Source organism: Aquarana catesbeiana, linkage group LG05 (assembly GCF_042186555.1).
Source record: "Aquarana catesbeiana isolate 2022-GZ linkage group LG05, ASM4218655v1, whole genome shotgun sequence".
In the NCBI taxonomy this organism is placed as follows: domain Eukaryota; kingdom Metazoa; phylum Chordata; class Amphibia; order Anura; family Ranidae; genus Aquarana; species Aquarana catesbeiana.
The window spans coordinates 275,989,329-276,012,515 of record NC_133328.1 but is presented as its reverse complement, the minus strand read 5'-3'; the positions used below and the strand labels follow the sequence as shown (position 1 = coordinate 276,012,515).

Genomic DNA, 23,187 nt, shown 5'->3' with positions numbered 1-23,187 from the left:
AGACTGGCTGGCTGGGTAGGTGAAAGAGCAGACGGTCAAAAGATCGTTGCTGGGCACCAGGCGTTGCTGGTTCAAAAGAAGTTGATATCCACTGTCAGAATCCACCTTCAGATCTGAACGGCCTGGTATGGAATTTAGGGGGACCCCCCCACGTCATTTTTTTTTTTTACTTTTGGTTCGGGGTTCCCCTGTGGGGAATTCCCATGCTGTTTTTATCAAAGAACTTTTATGTGCATTGTCAGACCGGCAATTCATTAATAGTCGAGAGCAGTTTTAAATGACTTTTTTTCCTTTGAAATGTCATTTTGCTGTCAGACTGTTCTAAACACGGGAAACATGCGCCCCTTTACAGGCATACTATAGACACCTCCCCAGGTACTAAATTTAAAGGAATATTACACTTTCATTGTTTCACTTTAAGCATTATTAAAATCACTGCTCCCGAAAAAACGTCCGTTTTTAAAACTTTTTTTTTTGCATTGATCCATGTCCCCTGGGGCAGGACCCAGGTCCTCAAACACTTTTTATGACAATAACTTGCATATAAGCCTTTAAAATTAGCACTTTTGATTATTCATGTTCGTGTCCCATAGACTTTAACGGTGTTCGCACAAATTTTTCGCCTGTTCGCATGTTCTGGTGCGAACCGAACAGGGGGGTGTTCGGCTCATCCCTAAGGGGGAGACCAAAGAGTGCAGCTGGGCCCCGTGGATGGATTGTAGGGATGCCTGTTGGGCCAAGCTGCAGCTGGAGGCCGGAAGAGGAGCCTGAAAAGCTCTGCCTTCCTGGCCGTAGCGGGAAAGGGAATATACCTGTGACTCAGCTCAGCTATGAGTTTGGGGATGTTCCATCCCCTGAGGGACTGCAGGCAGCCGCGCTCTGAGCCCGCTTGGGGGGTAACAGAGGGGCAGGTGTGAAGTCCTCACTGCCAGCCTGCGACATGGCTCCGGCCAGAAGACAAAAGGGGGCGGGGTGCTCATATTTAAGAGGAGTCATAGCCATAGGATAGAAAGCGGAGTGGTAAAAAAGTCAGAGAGGAGAAAAAAGGGGGAAGTACAGAAAAAAGAATGATAGGCATAGACAGGAGCTGACAGAGTTCTGTTGTGCAGAACTTATGTAGAGTGGAAATTTAGAAAGCTCAGAAGAGTGCGTGCCGACCGAGGTGGGCCAGGAGGTGACTGGCCAGATAACCAATAGCTCGTGTGCCTGTTTCTGAACACCAGAACCCCAGGGCGTACTGGGGTGAGAAGTAGAAGTCTGGTATGGCCTATGTAGGAATGTTGCGGTCTGTAGGGGGTGACGTGTGCTCGGCCTGCTAACACTTGCACTGCCAGCAAGCCTACTGTTAAGCAACCTTGTCTGCAAGGTGAAGGGTCGCCCTTAGAAAACAGAGTGTCATGTATAGACATATGTGACATAACTAACGCCTGAAGATCATGTCCGATGATGTATGTGAAGTAACGGTATAGTGAAAGGGTGCTGCAGAATGATGTGATAGAAAAGCCCACGAACTAGGCCCTGACTGACGCTCTAGTAGCGAGGCCCTGGTTAGGATCGAACACCTGCAGTAGAGGTGACATGAGTGCAACAAGATTTCTGCACTCTTTTTCTTTCTTTTTTTTTTTTCTTTTTTTTTTTTTATGTGTCCCCCTTGTATGCGATTGGCCCTGGTGAAGATGCAAACATAGCGTTTTTTTTTTTTGTTTTTTTTAACCTGGGAAATAACGTCCAACCTGGTACAGGATGGAACCTGAACTCGACTCACCTGAGGGAGAAAAGAGAGACGAAACGATGAGTGGCTCGTATGAAAGCCACTGGAGACGAGTGACCAATTAAGTGCCATTAAAAAATGAAGTGGGCTGTGTGAGCACCACTGAGTGTACTTGCAGCGATTGCAAGGGGTATATGTTGAGATGCATGTTTGCAGCAATTGCAAATTGGTATATGCTGAGATGCGTGTTTTTGCAGCGATTGCAAGGAGTATATACTGAGATGCATGTTTTGCAGTGATTACAAAAATGGGTAAATGCAGAGATGCGCGTTTTGCAGCGATTGCAAGGAGTTTATACTGAGATGCATGTTCTGCAGTGATTGCAAAAATGGGTAAATTCTGAGATGCGTGCAGGGGCGGACTGACAACTCATGGGGCCCCCAGGCAATAGGAGATTATGAGGCCCCCAGGCAATCAGAGATTATGGGGCCACACAGTATACACACAGTCAGGGCAGGACTTAGGGTGGTGGGGGCCCCTGGGCTTGAGTCACTTTCGGGCCCTACCTTCTATACATATGCACAGCTCTATAAAACAGAAATAGAAAAGGACCAGGTGCGCTAGACTCAATGCAGTATAAAGAACTTCTGTTTAATTGTACAAGACAAAACAGCCAAATGGCTACTCACAAAAGTAGATAATATATAAGCGTATAAGTGGGGGATACTGTACTGGTATTCGTCCTGGGTCCATGATTAATAAAAGCAATAAAAATGGATAAAATGATAATTACCATATTTATCGGCATATAACACGCGCGGGCGTATAACACGCACCCCAAGTTTAGGAGGGAATTTTAAGGAAAAAAAAATTAAATTTAAATGCCCATCAATGCAACCTTGTCAGTGTCCATCTGCAGCCTTGTCAGTGTCATTGCAGCCTTGTCAGTGTCATTGCAGCCTGGTCAGTGTAGCCTAGCTCCAGTGTCATTACTGCCTTGTCATTGCAGCCTTAAGTTTAAAAATGGCGCCGGATGTCCTGTGTATCTCGGCGGCTTTCTGCTGTTCTCGGCGGCTTTCTCCGGCTTTCGGTGGCTTTCAAAATGGGCGGGGCCCCCTATTGGCCGGGATCCATGGGCTTGAGCCCAGTCGAGCCCAATGGTAAGTCTGGCCCTGCACACAGTATACACATGCATGTACACACAGACATGTTTCTATTGGCTGAGAAGGTACTGGAGAGGTGGGGCAGCTATAATCTCTGGATTTTTGGACCAAAAGGATGTCGGTAAGGGACATTTCAGAGACAGATGTAAAAAAAAAAAAAAACAGATTTTTACTTACTCTCTCTGGTTTTACTGAGGCTGGCAACCCTGATGGAGCCCCCTAGTGGCCCGGGGCCCTCGGGCAGTGCCCGAGTGGTGGAATGGTCAGTCCGCCCCTGGATGCATGTTTTGCGGGGATTGCAAGGAGTTTATACTGAGATGCATGTTTTGCAGTGATTGTAAAATGGGTAAATGCTGAGATGTGTGTTTTGCAGCGATTGCGAGGAGTTTATACTGAGATGCATGTTTTGCAGTGATTGCAAACGGGTAAATGGTAAGATGCGTGTATTTGAAGCAATTGCAAGGAGTTTGTACTGAGATGCATGTTTTGCAGAGATTGCAAAATGGGTATATGCTGAGATGCGTGTTTTTTGCAGCAAATGCAAGGGGTTATGATGAGATGCGTGTCCTGCAGCGATTGCAAGGAGTTATGATGAGATGCGTATCTTGCAGCGATTGCAAGGAGTTATGATGAGATGCATATCTTGCAGCGATTGCAAGAAAAGATCACCTACTGATAGGCGAAAAAGAAAAAGGATAATAGAAATTGTATTTGTAGGAACGAACTGCGAAGTAGCATACGTAACGATTCTTAGATTTGTGATAGGGACTGTTATGAACTGTTACGAACTGGTGTGTGGCATACTGGTAATGCGAACCGTTGTGCCGCCGATGCGACTAGGTTTGAATCGGATTGTGATGTGTACAAATGTAAATGTGACACAAATCAGTTAGTAGAAATGACATAAGTAACAAATCGTAGGTTTATATAGGAACTGCTATGAATTGGTGTGCGGGATACCCGTGATGTGAACCGTTGTGCCGCCAGAGCGACTAGGTTTGGAATGGACTGTGATGCATGTAGCTGCCGCTGTGATCCGAATCGGTCAGTAGAAATAATATGAATAACGAATTGTAGGGTATGGTAAGGACACGACCGATGCGAACCGTTGTGCCGCCGAATTGGGGTGATGTGTATGGCATGAAAGTGATATGAATCAGTGAGTAGCATGACATAACAATGAATCATTTGTAGGGTACAGGAGTGAGTGGTATGAATCGGTACAGGATGTATCTGATGCTAACCGTTGTGCCGCTGACCCGACTAGGTACGAATCAAACTGTGGTAGGTAATGCAACATATCTGATATGAATCGGTAGTAGGGTAAAAGAAATTGGTTGAAAAGTATGAAGTGAATCCGTTATGAATCGGTTGCAGAGTGTATGCTACCCCTTAGCCCTGGTTCACACAGGGGCAACTTGTCAGGCGACCTAGCCGCCTGACAAGTCGCGTCCCGTTTTCTACTACGGAACTGTTCTAATAGGAGCGACGCAAGTCGCTCCGACTTAGAAAAAGGTTCCTGTAGTATTTTTGGGGCGACTTCAGGCGACTTGCATTGACTTCTCTACAGAAGTCGTTTTGCAAGTCGCCGCTGAAGTCGTGTGCAGGTCGCCTCGGTGAGTCGACCTGCAAGTCGCGTTGCCCCTGTGTGAACCGGCAGTTACTCTAAAACCGAACCCATACCAACCACCCAGCCCCCAATGCTAATCAAGTGCAGAGAAGGCACCAGGTGGGTCTAATTACCACCTTAATCAGCCACAGAACCTGTGCAAATAATACATGCTCATCTCCAAATGGATGAGATGGCAACCCCATAGACTGTGAATCCTATGAGCAACAAAGCCTGTAACGAGTGAAATCAGACAACGACTAACAGTGGCTCGGAAACTTGGATCTACAAATGAAACGTATGTTTGTGGGTGGGATGACAAGCAAGGCTGAGGGAACATGTGAATCTACTACACCTGTGCCGACTGATGATAGGACATGACCGACAACAACTCAAGGCAGCTAAGAGCGAAAGGGATGCAGGATAAGAAGCATAACAAATCGCAGCAGATGAGAACCGCAGACGAAGACCACACACGGAGAAGCTGCAAGACATGTGTAATAGAACGAACGGACGGATGGATGGACGGACTCATGAACACAAGGTGAGCTGGGAAGAGTCAGCCCAGTGACGTGTAGTATCGTGCACTGGAACTGACAAAGAGGAAGAGAAAGTGGTCAGCTTAAATACCCTCCGGGCTCCTCCCATAAATTCAGGCCAGCATACTGACCTTCTAATATACAGGTATATATTGTACTTCTAACCTGCTCTACCAGTTTTAGGGGAGGGGGGTTGTGAAAGGCAGGGGAGATTTTTTACTTTTTTGGGTGCTACAATTGAGGAAGAAGGAAATCACTAATTTTTATCATTCCTCCTCCGTTCTCCGGGGATTCTATCTTCTCTCCCCGATTCTCCACCTCTAGACTGGAAAATCTGGGAGGGAGAATTCTCACAGAGATCGCCAGTGAGGTGCTGAGATCGTACCTTCATAAACTGTCAATGACAGATTCTCTGTAAGCTGAGATGATCAGTGGAGAACATGTTTCCTGCTGATTATCTCGGTTTCAAAAAACTGGTAATTATTAGGAATGAGCTGCGGTCATCAGGATCGCAGCTCATCTCAATTTCATAAATGGGGACATCACAGTCCTTAGTTTGTCCTTAGTTTGTTAAAAGTCCTAAGAAGGCTCAGTTCTATGTCTCAAATAATTAAAAAAAAGTAAGAATATGCATTAAACAGGACATTAAATAGACCCCTGAACAGCCTCTTAAACAGCCAGCAGATGTCCTGCAAAACCAGTCAGGCTGTGATTCTATACCTTCACTTCACCTCCTCACTTATGACCAAACTTGGATCAGGATGCCATGAACAATGGACTACTCATGAATGGATTCATTATAGAGACCGCCTTGGAGAAGTGGATCTGATAAGTATACATATACTCTTTTGAAATACTAATTAAGTTTCTTCTGTGGAACCTATATGGACTGTCTTGTTACATCAGTGGGGACATAAGTTGAGCAATCATAAATGCATGCTGGAAGGACTGAGTTACGCTTATCCACAGTGCGAGGGGGGCAGTCAAGGCATTATTGAACTATCACTGGTTGAACTGTGTCTTAATCTAGCTAGTTGGTTCCTACTACATCACAGCTTTGACAAGGAGCCCCCTCTAGACCACTGCAATGGTTATATACCCACATCTATATCTACCACAAAGTTAGTTCCACTTACCAACATCAAGTTTACATTTTTAACCCATCTACATTTTTCTTCATTATGGCGGACTCATGATGTTAGACCATTCAGATATGTGACTGTCCAACATATGAGCTGGAGCATCCTATATCCATCAGATCCTGTAGGATCACTTTGTCACTTTAAATTTATGAGCAATGCATTCTAATTTTGCTTGTAATTATGGTTACTAGCCTATATTTAGCCAGATTGTGAGAGAGGTAGATGTTTGAGTTTTAATAGTATGATTGTGTTTTGTGAGATATGGTACCAATGTTTTATATACATTTAGTTTTTTGTAATAATAAACTTTTTTCAGAGATGGTCAGAGACTGCAGACATGATACACAAGATGGTCAGAGACTGGGGACATGATACAGGAGATGGTAAGAGACTGCAGACATGATACAAGAGATGGTCAGAGACTACAGACATGATACAAGAGATGGTCAGAGACTGCAGACATGCTACAGGAGATGGTCAGAGACTGCAGACATGATACAAGAGATGGTCAGAGACTGTAGACATACTACAAGAGATGGTCAAAGACTGCGGACATGATACAAGAGATGGTCAGAGACTGCGGGCATGATACAGGAGATGGTCAGAGACTGCGGGCATCATACAAGAGATGGTCAGAGACTGCGGACATGATACAAGAGATGATCAGAGACTACGGACATGATACAGGAGATAGTCAAAGACTGTGAAGAGATGGTCAGAGATTGCCGCTCCAGGCTGCCTCTCACAAAAGATCAATCTAATCCACTGGATTATTAGGTTTCAATTCACAGAGAAGAAAACACCTGTAGGTCAATTCTGATTTAAAAGTTTTTTGTGTACATATACATGTGTTATTTTCTTGCCCCCAATCCAGTCCATGTCACAGATGTTGTTTACATGGTGGGCACAGCACATTACATGGTGGGCACACCACTCTACATTACATGGTGGGCACAGCACATTACACAGATGGCACACCACTCTGCATTACATGGTGGGCACAGCACATTACACGATGGGCACTGTACAGCACAGCACATGACATGGTGGGAACTGCACAGCACATTACATAGTGGGCACAGCACATTACATTGTGGGCACAGCACATGACATGGTGGGCATAGCACATTACATGGTGGGCATGGCATAGCACATTACATGGTGGGCACACCACTTCGCATTACATGGTGGGCACAGCACATTACACAGAGGGCACACCACTCCGCATTACAGCACATTACATGATGTGCACTATACAGCACAGCACATGACATGGTGGGCACAGCACATGGCATAGTGGGCATGGCACAGCACATTACATGGTGGGCACAGCACATTATACAGAGGGCACACCACTCCACATTACATGGTGGGCATAGCACATTACACAGTGGGCACTACACAGCACATGACATGGTGGGCACTGCATTACATGGTAAGCACAGCACATTATATTGTGGGCACAGCACATTACATGGTGGGCATGGCACAGCACATGATATGGTGGGCACAGCACATTAAATGTTGGGCATGGCACAGCACATTACATGGTGGGCACACTACTCCGCATTACATTGTGGGTACTGTACAGCACAGCACATGACATGTGGGCACAGCACATGACATGGTGGGCACAGCACATTACACAGAGGGCACACCATTCCACATTGCATGGTAGGCACAGCACATTACACAGTGGGCACTGTACATTACAGTACATTACATGTGGGCACACCACACCTCATGTGGGCAGACCACACCACATTACATATGGGCACACCACATGACATGGTGGGCACAGTACATCACATGCTGGGCACTGCACTGCACTGCACATGGGGGGGAGCAGCAGTCTCCCCCCAGTACAATCATTGCACCCCCAAAGGACAGTTTCTGCACAATCTTCCCTGTTTTCTGACCTCATCTTAGCAGCATGGTAGATATTCTTGCTCCCGGGCTTCTGTTGGATAGGATGACAACAGCGCCCTGCCCCCAGACAGCTGCCTGAAGCTCCCGAACACTGAGGATCTGTGTGTGCAGATCCTGTGACAGGAGCCAGGCAGCAGCACTGACAGGACTCGGCTGCAGCATCTGAGACCTGTCTCGTACAGTGTGAGGAAGAGCACAATGGGACCCTCTTTCATCTGGAACCCCCCAATGTATGGCACCTGGGGGCGGACCGCATAAGGGGGTATAAGGGGGGGGCGGGGCTCCTTGTAGAAGTTTTTTTTTTTTACCTTGATGTATAGAATGTATAAGGGTAAATAAAAACTTGTACATTTAGAACTACTTTAATGAACTTATGCATCATTCTACAGTAATGAATTAGGAATGATTTACCCCAATTTAGCAAATATCAACATGAATTAATTTAAAGAAGTGTATTTTTGTGTACTTCTTACATCAGGCCCAGAATGACATGCCAATTCACATAAAGCTTGCACAACCCAGATTTTAATGGCTTATTTCCAAATAGCCAATCTTACAGGGCCAGGAATGCAAGGATTAATTTGAGTATGTTTATTTACTTTTTAAAGTAATTTGCTGTAGTTTTTTTAAATAATTTAATCATTTTTTAATAATTCTAATTTAAAAAAAACACTTATTTAAAATGTCTCTAGTATTATCATTTTATTTTTAAATAAATATTTACTCACAATATATTTACTTTCGGTGTTTTTCAATGCTCAAAATAGAGTCTATTTTGATTATACATATCTGGAAACTGTCAATACTGCTAAGCCTTTTAAATATATAGTTTTGCAATCAGGGAGCAATATAATTAACCTATACTCTAATCTATATGATTAATTTTCTTTAATTAAGAAAAATGATATATTGTAGAGTGCACGCATTTGCCTACATGCATGTGCATGAGTACACACCTGGTTGAGCTTTCAGTCACCTTTTTTTAAATCCCACATCACAGATTAGGCATAAGTATGCTCCCAGCATTACTCTCCAATATACACATGCATGCACATGCACTATCCATTCTGGGTGCCTGGCCTTTGCTGACAAACATTTCTATTATGGATGGTAGCCATCCACCATGAATTTGCATGCAGTATTTCATCCAATGAAAACAATGGGGTTTTAAGGTGCACGCAAGTTCACATTATTATTTATAACACATGCTTTGCAAAGTGAGCATTTAGTTTTCTAAGTGAACAGACTCTATTACTTTAACAAATCAAGCGAATCAATCTGCCATCAGATAATAAAACCATGACATTCAAGTCGCATTGATTTTAAGTACATTTTATTGTTAATTGTAACTTTTTTTTGCACATGTATAGATATACATATTTTTATCAAACCCCATGACTAAAGCATTTATATTTATTGCTAAATATGGCATCTGGTGTGATTTTGCTGGCAGGTAAAATGGACACTACACAGCCTCTCTGGCATTTTCAGTATATAAGATCCTCTATGTTTTTTTTGGTGACCAATTAATGTCAATATAACTCATGTGGTGTCTACATCCTAACAGCATTCTTCCTTCTTAGTAAATACTGTAGTACAATATTTTACTTGTTAGCTATTCAACCACATTGGGGTTGACTGATTGAAATACTAAAAGCTGTTTACCTTGCAATGTGAATGTTTTCTTTACAAAGTGTATATTCACTTTACAAGTGAATGTTGGTGAATATGGTGAAACTGTGTTTGTTGTGAATACCAAAATCCTTCCAACATACAACTCCCTGGCATCTGAATAGAAGTATCTTCAACCAATATGTATAAGGCAGATGAGTCATCTTTGAGTGAGACAGATACATTGACAGCTTGCTCCATTGTTTCATTAGCTCTGCCATGACCACATTCACCTTGCATTATTGCTTATTCTGACAAGTTTTCCACAGAAAAAAAGGTGTTTGCAACCTATTCAAAGCAAAAGCAGGAGTTAATCTGAAGTACATCTTACCAAAATGCTAGTAGTATATGTAAATACTATTTTAATAGGACCAGAAGTTCATTTTTTTGGAGGAAAGCAAAGCTGTATAGAAAACAAATATAAATATGGCATTACAAAGAAGCATTATACGGTATAGTTTATGTTGACAACTGAAGTCAGAGAAATCCCATGAGATATATAGTAAATATGTCATGTAAGACATTACAATAAATGTTGATACAAGGAAATAAATTGCATATCATAAATGTAATATGTAGACTTTTTCATGATTCCTTTTAAATATTTACTTAAATTAGCATTGCCCTGGACACTTTCCTTTATACATTATAAGCAAATTGAAAACTTTAATTGTACAATCCAAAAGGACTGTCAGAGAAAGTGTAAAGTGTCAACCTACAGAGGAGCAAGTGCAAATGTACTAATCTCAAATACCCGTTCAATGAAAGCAAAGCACATTTGCCTGCCTTAATTGGATTTTAGAGCACTACCTGCAATACCTTGGAGAACAAAGCCCCCCTAATGTATCATTATATAACCGTAACATCTTTTTAATAAAAGTTCTTCATTCATTGAATTGCACTGTACTTGGCAAACAGGCCTTTACCCTTTAAACAAATAATTCATTATGTAATTAAATTGGATAGAGATTACTCTAATTAAATATACAATGCTTGTGAATCATAATTTCAATGTGGCCTGGCTGCACCTTCGTAATTTTTTATTCCTAGCATAAAAAGAGAGCTCTAAATGAATCCTGGGTGATAGAAAGAACAGATCCACATAGGCATATAAAGGACAAATTTAAAAGGCTCTCTGTGAAGTGTCATATCCACAAATCCTATGACTTTTGTTTCCACACCTCTCTTCTTAAGACTATTTTTTCTAACAGAGGAATAAACAGGGTTAAGAGAGATCCTTTACTGAAATATATGCATACATAGAGAATGAAATGTGATTCTCATAGCATCAGTCTGCATAATTTGAGATGTGAAATATTCAAGGTTTTAAGAAGGGATGGTGCATCACCTCATTTCTGACATGGCTTACAATGGTCAGAAAAGAGCAGAGTATAGGAGAACTGAAGGAACTTTGTAGCCAGTGATCTGTTGTATGTCTTGGTTCCTTCTAATAGCATTTGGAGCTGAAGCCATAAAGACTCTAATCTGGAAAGAAGAAGTTCCTGCTCCCTGCTTTGATCTCCTTCCTCTTGGCTGTTTAAAGCTGACAGTTTGGCTGAATAGCATTCACTGCGTTCATTTGTAAGACATGAGTTTCCTAGTGTTGCGGAGCTAGCAGCTACACCTGTACTACAGGAATTTACACTCAGTTGCTCCGGGATGGCATTGATTTGGGACGGGTGAAATACAAACACAAACTAATTAAAAACTGCATAATGCAGCCCTACAGGAACAAAGCAGGGAGGGAGAAAAATAAATAAATACAACTGCAGCTGGCACAGCAATTGTGCACATGCCCCCAAGCAACGTTCTGGCAACTCAAAATTAGAACCCTAAACTGTGAAGAGAAAAAAAAGTCTTCTTTAATAACTGATCATATGTAACAGACTTAATGTAAATTCTATGGTTAATTAAGAAGGGATTTATTTAGAAAGCCGTCCATCTTCTATTCAAATAAGCACATGTACACTGTATTTATCACAATTTTAGTACTGATGTGTGTGTGTGTGTGTGTGTGTGTGTGTGTGTGTGTGTGTGTGTGTGTGTGTGTGTGTATATATATATATATATATATATATATATATATATATATAATTTAAGACAATATTTTTTTTAGATATCTTCCCAATAAGTTTTATTTGAGCTTACTCTAATAGGAGTAAATAATAATTATATATATATATATATATATATATATATATATATATATATATATATATATATATATATATATATATATATATATATATATATATCAATTCTCAATAAGTTGGCAAAACTTACTTGGCTTGGAGAAGTCCTATATATGTAAACTCAAATATGAAGCGATGATTTTCTTGGGGCGTTAACTGTGTGTGCTCATGGGACGAAGGGGCAATACGGGGACAAGTGCAGACACAATGAAAATTTAGATGAATGAATATGTTTCCCAGAATTATTCAACACATGCGTTGTTGTTCCAAAGCCAGGGGTGTTTTCCCAGAGCCCGCAGGAAAAGGTGGTAGGTAATAATGATTATTTAACAAGCCTCATAAATCAGACCTCCGGAGGGATGAATGGGGACTGAATAGGAAAAAGCTACTTGCTGTCAAGTGAAGGTTGACCGGCAAAATTGCCACATTACAGGCTGTCCACGACAGTTGCAGGTAAATAATTCTATTAATGAGGAGTAATAAATTTTGTATGGTCACATTATTGCCCAACAAGGCTAATTATTAGCTACATTTTCCCTAAATACGCATTTATTTGACATTTTTTTTTGTTTGTTTAAAGTCAAATATTTCAAAGCTGAAAGACAAAGCTGGTGGTAACTTTAATCTTTTTCTGTAAAAAAAAGGATAAACTGTGCCATCATCCGAGGCTGTAGAGGTTATGATTATAAAAAGTTTATTTTGACGGGAGCATATTATTTGTAATACAAAAAAAAGTTATGGATCAAAACAAAAATAAATAAATAAATAAAAAGCAAAGTGTTAGCTAAGCTATTCCGGTGTTCTGCTAAGCATCTTGTTCTTTCTGTGCTGCTAGGTGTCTTCTTTCACCATCTCTGCCATCTCCATTTGGAGATATTTTCAGCGGTTTATCACTGCCATCTCCAGCCCTGCACATTTCCAGCAGGTTATCACAATTGCCATCCCCCCCCCTCGCTGATCTGTTTTGCTGATTAACATCAGTGCACTCAGATACCCGCTGCACATTCCCACCGCTGCTCTATCCACTCTTAGGACATCTGGAGCAGATCAAAATCACTGACTTCATTTTTTTTTGTACTAGAGTCGCTGCTAAATCTTCGCTTATCCTTTTCTTACAAAGAGACCTTTAGCCCATTCCTGAAAGCATCAGCCTTTTTTTAGTTCAAATTCAGCCAAGCAGCGACCCCTATGTCTGAATTTGCATTTCTTATCGGACCCTTATCTCAGCTGATTTGTTATTAATTTGAAAAAAAAAAAAAGAAATCTCCTGGCAATGTATGCATCGCCTTGAGAAAACTACAGCGATCGCTATCTTATGCAAATTCATTGCGAAAAGCCCTCTTTCAAGTGAAGTCTATCTGCTTACTGATCTTTAAATTAAAGAAGTCTGACCATTTAGGTCAATGTATTTTTAAACAGTGTGCAATTTATTTCAATCAATTACACTAGGCATAATCACACATTATTGGAATGCTGTTAGCAATTTGATGTGACTTCTTTTTTTATTTTTTCTTAGACATGTTCATCAGATCTCTCTAGCAAAAAGGTGACTGTGTTTTCCTGCTCATACTAGCTTGTCACTTGCCACAGTCTCAGGATGACTGACTGCTCTTGTCGTTAAAGTGTGTTTAGTTAATGAATTGGCAGACTTTTTTCAGGGCTGGAGAGCATGCAACCTAATAGACAACGGTTATATAAAAATATAGATTTACCTTAATATACATAATGGAACACAAATGTCTACTGTGTTGTATCTCTCCCAAAACAATTAAAATTCTTCTAGGTGTTTTTCTTCTGACCATATTTCTGACAATGTTAAGCACCTATTAGTTCCAGTAGGCTGCGGTAAAGTTTGCATTGAGGAAGAGAAGCGCTAGATGACCATGCTAAGCTTATTTCAACCTAAGTAGCTTACTACAATGGTTCTGGTCCAGGCTTATAATGCACAAAAAGAGGAGAGATCTAAAAAAATTGCAGTTTATTTCGCAGAATTGGCAACCGAGAAGACTTATTGTGTAATAAAAGCGACTATTTGGGATTTGCATGCCCCTGCTTCTGTTGAAGGTATCTAGAAATTCACAACTGAGTATTAGCTTAGCCATTACCCTGAGAAGTTTGCTGAGGGAAAAACATTTTTTTTTTTTTTTTTTTTTTTTTAGGAAAACTTACATTTTCCAAATTTCAGCAACCAGAAAAGAAAATACTACATGACAACGCGGATTTGTAAAAAGACGTGTAAAGCCCCTTTTAATAAGTGTGTATGTTCCAGGGACATGTGCAGGCACCGGTTTTCCAATACTGGGCTGTGAAGATCTGTTACACTAAAGAGACTTTAATGTCCTTAAGCTTCTGGATGAACATTCCACCAACATCTGAGCACTAACAAGATTTCTGTTCATCAATGGACTTAGCCCACCTTTACTTACCTGTAACCTTGTAATGAGAGCCTTCAGGTTGGAAAACACAAGTTGTCATTTTCTGGGACAGTTCACAGTGTTAATCTGGGGACACTGAAGTGTCTGCTGGCACAGAGAGGGCTGCCTATGTAGGTGCAAACTAGCGACACATCCCGAAAACAATCTGACAAAGGACACTGAAAGAGGTTAGGGAATAAAAGGTTGACATGCTATTTATATAGTTACTCTTGTGTATCTAAGTGTAGCGAGCTTTGTTTACAAAAGCAATCATTCAATAAGTCTAGGCACACCAACTAACTTAAAATGGCCCTGGGGCAATCCTATACCTTTTCAGAAAGAGAAATCAATCCCATATTAGGCGTTTTGGGGTGGATTTGATAGTGTATTCCGCAAACAATGCTACCTAAAGTTATTAAATAAAGGATTACATTAAACTCACGGTTTTTAGAAATGTATTAGGGTGGGTTGTCTAACAGAATTCAATGTATTAACTAACGTGAGATATGATTCTTTAATATACCATACACCAGGGTAGCATATAATATACAAAGACTTACCCAACAGAAATAAATGCATCTAACTGTAGGAGAAATTATGTTTTAACATATAAAACAGAGAAGCGTATAATATACCATGTAGTTTAGAAATATATTAGTGTGTGTTACCTAATAGACATTTATGGGTGTACTTCCATGAGATATGACGTTTTAACCTGTCACAAAACAAGGTACTATCATGTGATAAATCATGATTTTTTTTAGAACTGTGTTACTTGCATGAGACATGATGTTTTAACATGGAAACAGGGTAGCGTGTGACGTTTAGCACTATTTATTAGCTAATAAAAATAAATATATTTAACTCTCTGAGATATGATATTTTAACATATCATAAAAGAGGGGAGCATATGATATACCATGTCTTTTAGAAATGGACGTGTGTGTTACCTAACAGAAATACAAGTATTTACTTACACGAGACATGATAATTTAACATATCATAAAACGGGAGCGTGTAATGTAGAGAGATAGGTCAATCGATAGACAGATCCATAGATAATAGATAGATAGATAGATAGATAGATAGATAGATAGATAGATACACAGTTAGCTAGATAAAAGATATAGAAGAGGGATAGATAGATAGATAGATAGATAGATAGATAGATAGATAGATAGATAGATAGATAGATAGATAGATAGATAGATAGATAGATAGATAGATAGATAGATAGATAGATAGATAGATAGATAGATAGATAGATAGATAGATAGATAGAAGGACTGGAGTATAGTGAGATGTGACCCCGGGGGGGTTTTGGGGTTCCTCATCTTTTGATGAACACACATAACACGTGAAGTGTTTGCTGACAAATCTAAGCACTAATAAAATATAAATGCAAAATGAAGAAACGTCAGAAGTGTTGACATGTGATGTAGATTTGATTGAACAGCCCTCATTATTAAGGTGTTACATTTAAACAATTGCAGCATTCATAGCACCCACCCAGGCAGAGAAGAAAATTTGTTAAGGTCTAGGTCTAGAATAACTACTGCTGGGACCTTGAAGAAGAGGACGTACCCTGAAAGCTTGTCCTGACAAATTGTATGTTAGTGCAAATAGAAAAAAAAGTATCAGGGACAGTAATGAATTGTTGAGATTTAGTATAGAAATGTAGAAAGACTAGAAAGCCCATCCACCCGCATTGACCAATTGTAGTTTGTGTGGTGTGCAGAAGGTGAAGTGTGTTCTGCTCCAAGTTGTAGACATATAAAGCAGGTAGAAGGGGAAAAGTTGAGTGATCTCAGCTCCCTCATCTCTTTAGCTTTACGGTAAAGACAGGAAGTAAAAGCAGCCCCCAGTTGTCCCTGTTAAAGGGGACCTAGTATGGACCGAGAACAGCAAAAGCCCAATGTTGGACAGCTGTAAAATCGTGTAGACAGGTTGTCATAGAGCAGTGGGGGCTTGTGTGAAAGGAACCCATTGCTAAACATGAAGTAGACACAATCCGGGGAAGGCAGGCAGGCAGGCGGGCAGAGAGAGAGAGAGAGAGGGGGGGGGGAGAGGGAGAGAGATTGGGAGAGAGTCTGCTCTGCCATCCACACAAACATCCCGTCTCCGCTCACACAGTGGTGTGGCCCCAGCCAATGTTCAGGCCACATGCAGCAAAGGGGGAGGGGCCTGGAGCTCAAGTGGATGCCAATCAAAGCATCAACTTCAAATTGTATCTGAAAGATCAGCCCAGGACCTAAGGGCAGACACATCAGTTGGAGCTCAATTGTTGATCAGATCACATCTGAGGGATTTAGGAGCACAGAAGAGCCGAGATTTGAGGGGGGACACAAAACAAAACAAAAAAAAAAAAGGAGCACCCTTATCGAATCGGCACGGCTCAGTCCCCTTCTTCCCCTCCACACACAATCCATTAGTGAGAGGCTGGCAGAGGAGAGCTCGCTCCGACCCACACCACTTCACTTTTCTGGCCGACACCTTGGGCTGCTTCTTCCATTGCTGTGACGGAAAGAGAAGGAGAGGGAGTCCGGCTCACTCAGAGACATGTCCTTCCCGCAGCTGGGTTACCCCCAGTACCTCAGCGCCGGACAGGCGGCCGTCTATGGAGGGGACCGGCAGGGAGTCCTGGCGGCGGCGGCGGCGGCTGCAGCGGCTGCAGCTGCGGGATCCGGGAGGCCGAGCGGAGCGGAGCTCGGGAGCAGCTCTACGGCTGCAGTCACCTCAGTGCTGGGCATGTATGCCAGTCCTTACAGCACCCCCAATTACAGCGCTTTCCTGCCTTATACCACCGACCTCACCCTCTTCTCTCAGATGGTAAGTACTTCTCTCCCAACTCTTTTATGGCGTCCTGCTCGTCCTACCTCCCTAGCACAGCCATGCCTGTAACCGAGGGAAGCCATACAGACACAGCACCAAAGTTCTTCCAAGAAAAGAAGAGTTAGCGCAGGAAATGCTTCCCAGGGGGATTGCTGAGGACTTCATCCCAGCTTCAGTCCCTGCTCTGGTCTCCTCTGGAACTTTCTCCCCCAAATAGTCATCACCCCACAAGGGCCCAACTCAGTCTCAGAGCCCTACTTTATTTCACTTGTTGGGTTCCTCAAAGAAGCACACACTCTTCTCATCGCCTTCTGTACTTCCTGGGTCATTGCTGATGCAATACACAAACACACCAGACACAGTTTGCAACTTATTAGTAAATACCAATACATAATTACAGTGTTTAGAAAACCAGGACACAATGGGGGGCAGCAGAAGGAGAGAGTTTTGGGTGCAACTTAAATAGCTAAATCACTTTCGATTTTCATTTAATATACACAGTTATATAGATTGCTAGCTCCTTAGGTGTATAGGTTACTGCATGTATAAGCTATGGATTGCAAGCATGGTGCATTTATTTACACACACATATGTACATATGTGTATATATATATATTAGCTCTTTCACGTTTAAAATTAGCGTACTTATAAGCTATAGATTAATAAATTATAAGTATCATGCATATATATAAACGTTATTTCCTTAACTTCGCATTTATAAGCTACAAATTATAAGCGTGGTGTATATGGTATACACATAATTGTTATTAGCTTTACAAGATGCATTCATAAACTCTAAGTTGTTATGAGCATAAAGGATGCACATATATATATATATATATATAATTGCTAGATTTTTAACTTCTGCATCTGAAAGCTCTGGATTATAAACATGGTATATATATATATATATATATATATACATGTATATAAGATTACAAGCTCATTGGCTTTACAAGCGCAATAGTGCATTCATAAACTATAAGTTATAATCATTATATATATATATAATTCATATATATGAACGTTAGCTTTTTAACTTTACAAGGCAGTGCATCTGTAAGCTATGGATAATAAGCATGATGTGTGTATATATACACACATGTATATAGATATATAATATATATATATCTATATCTATAGATATAGATATAGATATATATATATAGATATATATATCTATATATATATCTATATATATATATATAGAATATAGATATATAAGACGGTTAGCTCGTTCGTTTCATAAGATAGTGCATTCATAAACTATAAGTTTAGTATATATATATATATATATATATATATATATATATATATATATATATCCATGTATATTATTGACATGATTGTTAGCTATTTAGCACATTTATATGCTATGACTATGAGTTAGAAGCATGGTGTATTTTTAACCATGAATTTGATGAGGAACATTAAAATAACAAAACCTCCTTATTATGTTTTTTTTTTCGCCACATTGAAAGTCAATGACCTATTTAATTAATGCATCTTAATGAAATGTCGCCGTCTTATATAATTCGCATGTAATATGTATAAGGATGCTCACTTGCTCTGTGTGTTTAGATAATACACTAAGCTTTTTAATGACGTGTTGAAAGATTTATAAGTACCCTCTTAAACATTCTCTGCAGGACGCTCAGAATAACTTCAATAAAATTACCAGCAAGCAAACAAGTAAAATACAGTGTTGAAAAACAGACTAGGCAAAATTGTGTTTTAAATGTGATATAAGTATACTTTCATAGTTAATGATAAAGAGGTCTAGACAGGTCACAAAAACTTAAACGTGAGAAAATGTAATAAAATTATGCTAATATGGGTGTTTACATTTATCATGTGCTCATCTAAGTAGGCTGAAAAAAATACTAAAATATATTTAGAACAATTTAATCAAGGCTGTGATTGTGTAAACTGTCATTTATCAAATAATCCCCTGATTGTATAGACTAAAAGGAAACTAGTGAATCCAATTTTGATATATGTGCCCGTGGAGCTGATCGTTTATAGTAATAATGAGGCCTAGTGATCTTATTACCGAAATGGGTTAATTTAACGCTCTGTATTGTGGAGAAAGAAAAAAAATAGGATGATAAATAGCCCCCTTTAAAAGCGCTAGCAAACAAGTGATATACTTCAAGATCAAAGACAAACTTGACAAAGTCTGTATGCTTAACATATGAGTTAGTCAAACAACGAGCTGTTTAACCAAGTCAACATTTAACATAAAATGTATGGATATTATTTTCCTATTCGGTTTCCACCTTTCTTTTTTTATATTATGTGTTATATATAACACCATTCAGTTTTCCTCGTTAATGCACAGTCTAACCGCACCTGTGCAAACTTCAATTTACATTCCGTTTATTGTTTGTTTAGGGGAATTGGGTCGCTGTTGATCTATGATTTGCATTGGTATAATCTAGTCTCATATAGAAAAGAAATGTGCTGGTAGCGATATGTAGGCTAGCAGTGTCTTGGAAAAGAAAGACTCTCTCTATGTATACAGGGTATTTGTTGAGTGGCAGGTCAGTTCAAACTCGAAATATGTTCGAACCGTGCAGTCCCTTATTAGCAGTTTCTAGGCATTGTCGAAAAATGTGCAAGGTTAAGCAAATCCACAAAAAGCCACTGAGTCTGTATCACTGATAGAAGGCTAAGCATTTGGGATTTGAGGCACAGTCGTTTTTAAAAAGTAGATTTTTATGTTTCTTTGTAGTTTTATTTTTTATTTTAGAACGCAAGTAAATGAGAAATGTAAGAATGAACACATTAGTAAATAAATATGTATTTTTTGATTAATGAGTTGTATATTTTGTATATGTTTCAGGGATCACAATATGAGCTGAAAGATAACCCTGGTGTCCACGCTGCCACTTTTGCTGCACATACTGCCCCAGGTTATTACCCATATGGACAATTCCAGTATGGCGACCCAGGCCGGCCTAAAAACGCCACCAGGGAAAGTACCAGCACATTGAAAGCCTGGCTGAATGAGCACAGGAAAAACCCTTACCCCACCAAGGGTGAGAAGATTATGTTAGCCATCATAACCAAGATGACCCTCACCCAGGTCTCCACCTGGTTTGCTAACGCCAGGAGGAGGCTAAAGAAAGAGAACAAGGTGACCTGGGGTTGCAGGAGCAAGGAAGATGACAATATCTTTGGGAGTGACAACGAAGGGGACCATGAAAAAAATGAAGATGACGAGGAGATTGACTTGGAAAGCATAGACATTGATAAAATAGACGATAACGATGGGGAACAGAGCAACGAAGACGAGGATGATAAGCATGAGCACTTGAGGCAAAGCGAAAAAGAAAGTTTCAAAAAGGAAAGCGATGTCCTGTTGGCAGGGGCTGATGGACTTAAATCAAAAGACCCTTTGTCATTGACGAAAGAACTCTCTGAAAGCAACAATACCAGAATCGTGAGTCCCGGAGGACAGGGGAATTTACAAGCGTCACCACATAGCAAACCTAAAATCTGGTCTTTGGCTGAGACGGCAACCAGCCCTGATGGTGCCCTCAAGTCCTCTCCTTCTCCTCCTCAAGTAAATCACACTTCTCCACCTATCCAGCACCCGGCCTTCCTACCTAGCCATGGACTATACACATGCCAGATTGGCAAATTCCACAACTGGACAAATGGTGCTTTCCTTACTCAGAGTTCTCTGATTAACATGAGGTCCTTGTTAGGGGTAAACCACCACCACGCTTCTCATCACAACCACCACCACCTCCAGGTCCACCAGCAATCACCTCTCCTAACAGCCAACTTGGGGTCCCTCAGCAGCGACAAAAGCACAGAGAGGACCAGTCCTAAACACACAGGTGAATAAAACACGCAAACCTCCCTTTACTATTTTAGCTATTAATACTATCCGCTTACCTGTAATAACTCTAAAACCCCAGTGCCAAGGATCTATCATTTTATGCAAACTATATAATATGTACATTAATGATTTTCTTTCCTTTCTCGCAGACAGAGAAAATGTCCCAAGTACCGATTCCCCTACACAGTTGAAGTCCTCATTTCAGGCTGCCAGAGAAAAGTAAGTTGAACAATTCTATAGATTAATATGTTGTAGTATGTTCAATAATAAAGTAAACGACTTGAATTTATAGCTATCATACATATGTTGTATGTAGACCAGTGTAAAACTAACCTTAAAAAGTTTTTAGACAGTACCTTAGAAGTGCTCAAAAATAGTGGTTATGTACAAAAAGCATAGTCCTCTATTTATTTATTTTATTTATTGTAACATTAACTTATTTTTCTGTCATTTTCAGCTCCTTGACACAACAAGAGGGAACAGCTCGCATATTAACGGCACTTCCTACAGCCTGATTGCTAAATCCTCAGCAGTGATTAAGAAACTGTTTAAACATTATGAACAATAATGAATATCACATAAATGACTCTTTTTGCAATAAGGCGGTGTAACCCCCCCCCCCCTTTCACCCCACCACCACACCAGAAAAAAAGAAACATTCATAAATCTGTAGATGGATTCGTCTCCATTGTACAAATTCAGAACCCAATAATTCTAACAATTCTTGGAATATTTGTTTTTTTTTTGGGTAACCTGTTTTCCCCATGTCTGTTATTTGTGTATATAACGTGGTCTGAAGTATGTAAATAGCGCGTCAACAAAACTTGTCTAAAACATATATTTTTGTCTAATAAACTAAATGAAATTCTAATCTATACGATTCGATGTTTTCTAGTTTTCTCCCCTAACCAGATTGGTCCTAAAATGAACTGAAGTTATGTTTAACGCTTTCAGATGATATGGGTCCCCGTTGCTTTTTTTGCCTTTACTCTTTGTTTAAGCAGACAATTTCCATTTTAATGCCAGTCATTATGAAGTGAAAGGGATACGCTGAAACAATTTGTCACGCTGTAGTTTATGGTGATTACTCTTATGCAGCAGTTGGAACAATCTGGTCTCTTGTATAATTCCTTTTCAACCCTTATCCAATTCATTTTTTTTCTTTAACTTCTCTGAATCGCCTTTATTTTTCTAACTGCTGTCTTTCTGATATTGATTACAATTTAACTGTATAGATTTTAAATAAGGCATTTTAAAGACAATTGTTGAGCTAATCCCCGTGGAGTAGGTAGTTAACACCTAACTAAGCAGCTCATAAGGTAGCAGATTTTTATGACTCACGTTAACAGGTAAGAGCATTTTTTTTAGAGAGGCTGAGAAAGTAACAGCGCTAATTGTGTGTGCAATTTAAGGATTTTAATGAGAATATGTGGGTCTGAGTATGAGCTTAGCAAAACAGAAGTGCTATAAAGCCTGAGTGTGTGCGGACGCATGAGTTTAAACATTCATTTTCCGAAGACAATCTGTTAAAAACCTGCAGGATTCTCAATGTTTCCTATTTTTTTTATTTCTAATTGAGAACACTAAACAAGCATTGAGGTGCTTATAAGACGCCAGATGGTAGTTCATAGCAGAAAATGGAAGGAGGCAGCTGGGGAAGTCATTAAGAAATAATGTGGGGACGCCCTATTCAAACAATGCTAGCCCCAAACAAGCACTTGTCGGAAGCTAGAAAAGATTTCGGAATCAAATATTAATAAAGGTCCCATCAAATGTGCGGCTACTGATAAACACAGCAAAATAGATATCTCTTCATCAGCTAATTGTCTGGAGATGTTCAAATGGATCACTGATTGAACTTAACAAAGCAGGTGCTGGCTTGGGGGAGACCGACTTGTTAACCAGATTAATAACTCAGCTATAGATTTTACACTCACTTCTAGAATGGGTATATTTCCCCCATTTTATTATTACATTTCTCTCTCTCTCTCTAGGTATATATCTATAGATAGATCGATCTATCTATCTATCTATCTATCTATCTATCTATCTATCTATCTATCTATCTATCTATCTATCTATCTATCTATCTATCTATCTATCTATCTATCTATCTATCTATCTATCTATCTATC

General features: G+C 40.0%; 1 protein-coding gene across 1 annotated transcript; it reads left to right on the top strand.

The window, feature by feature from the left end:
- The first annotated feature begins 16,489 nt into the window (after positions 1–16,489).
- IRX1 (iroquois homeobox 1) lies at positions 16,490–21,927 on the top strand. The gene is made up of 4 exons (XM_073630763.1): positions 16,490–17,199; positions 20,048–21,050; positions 21,202–21,271; positions 21,510–21,927. Exons 1-4 carry the CDS (start codon positions 16,930–16,932, stop codon positions 21,565–21,567), a joined length of 1,401 nt encoding a protein of 466 aa, XP_073486864.1. The 5' UTR covers positions 16,490–16,929; the 3' UTR covers positions 21,568–21,927.
- The last annotated feature ends 1,260 nt before the right edge of the window (positions 21,928–23,187 follow it).

Excerpts from the sequence above, each read along its gene's own strand:
- IRX1 (XM_073630763.1), top strand. The coding sequence starts at position 16,930 with ATGTCCTTCCCGCAGCTGGGTTACCCCCAGTACCTCAGCGCCGGACAG. Across the intron at positions 21,051-21,201 it reads GACCAGTCCTAAACACACAG|ACAGAGAAAATGTCCCAAGT; the intron begins GTGAATAAAACA and ends CCTTTCTCGCAG. Across the intron at positions 21,272-21,509 it reads TTTCAGGCTGCCAGAGAAAA|CTCCTTGACACAACAAGAGG; the intron begins GTAAGTTGAACA and ends TGTCATTTTCAG.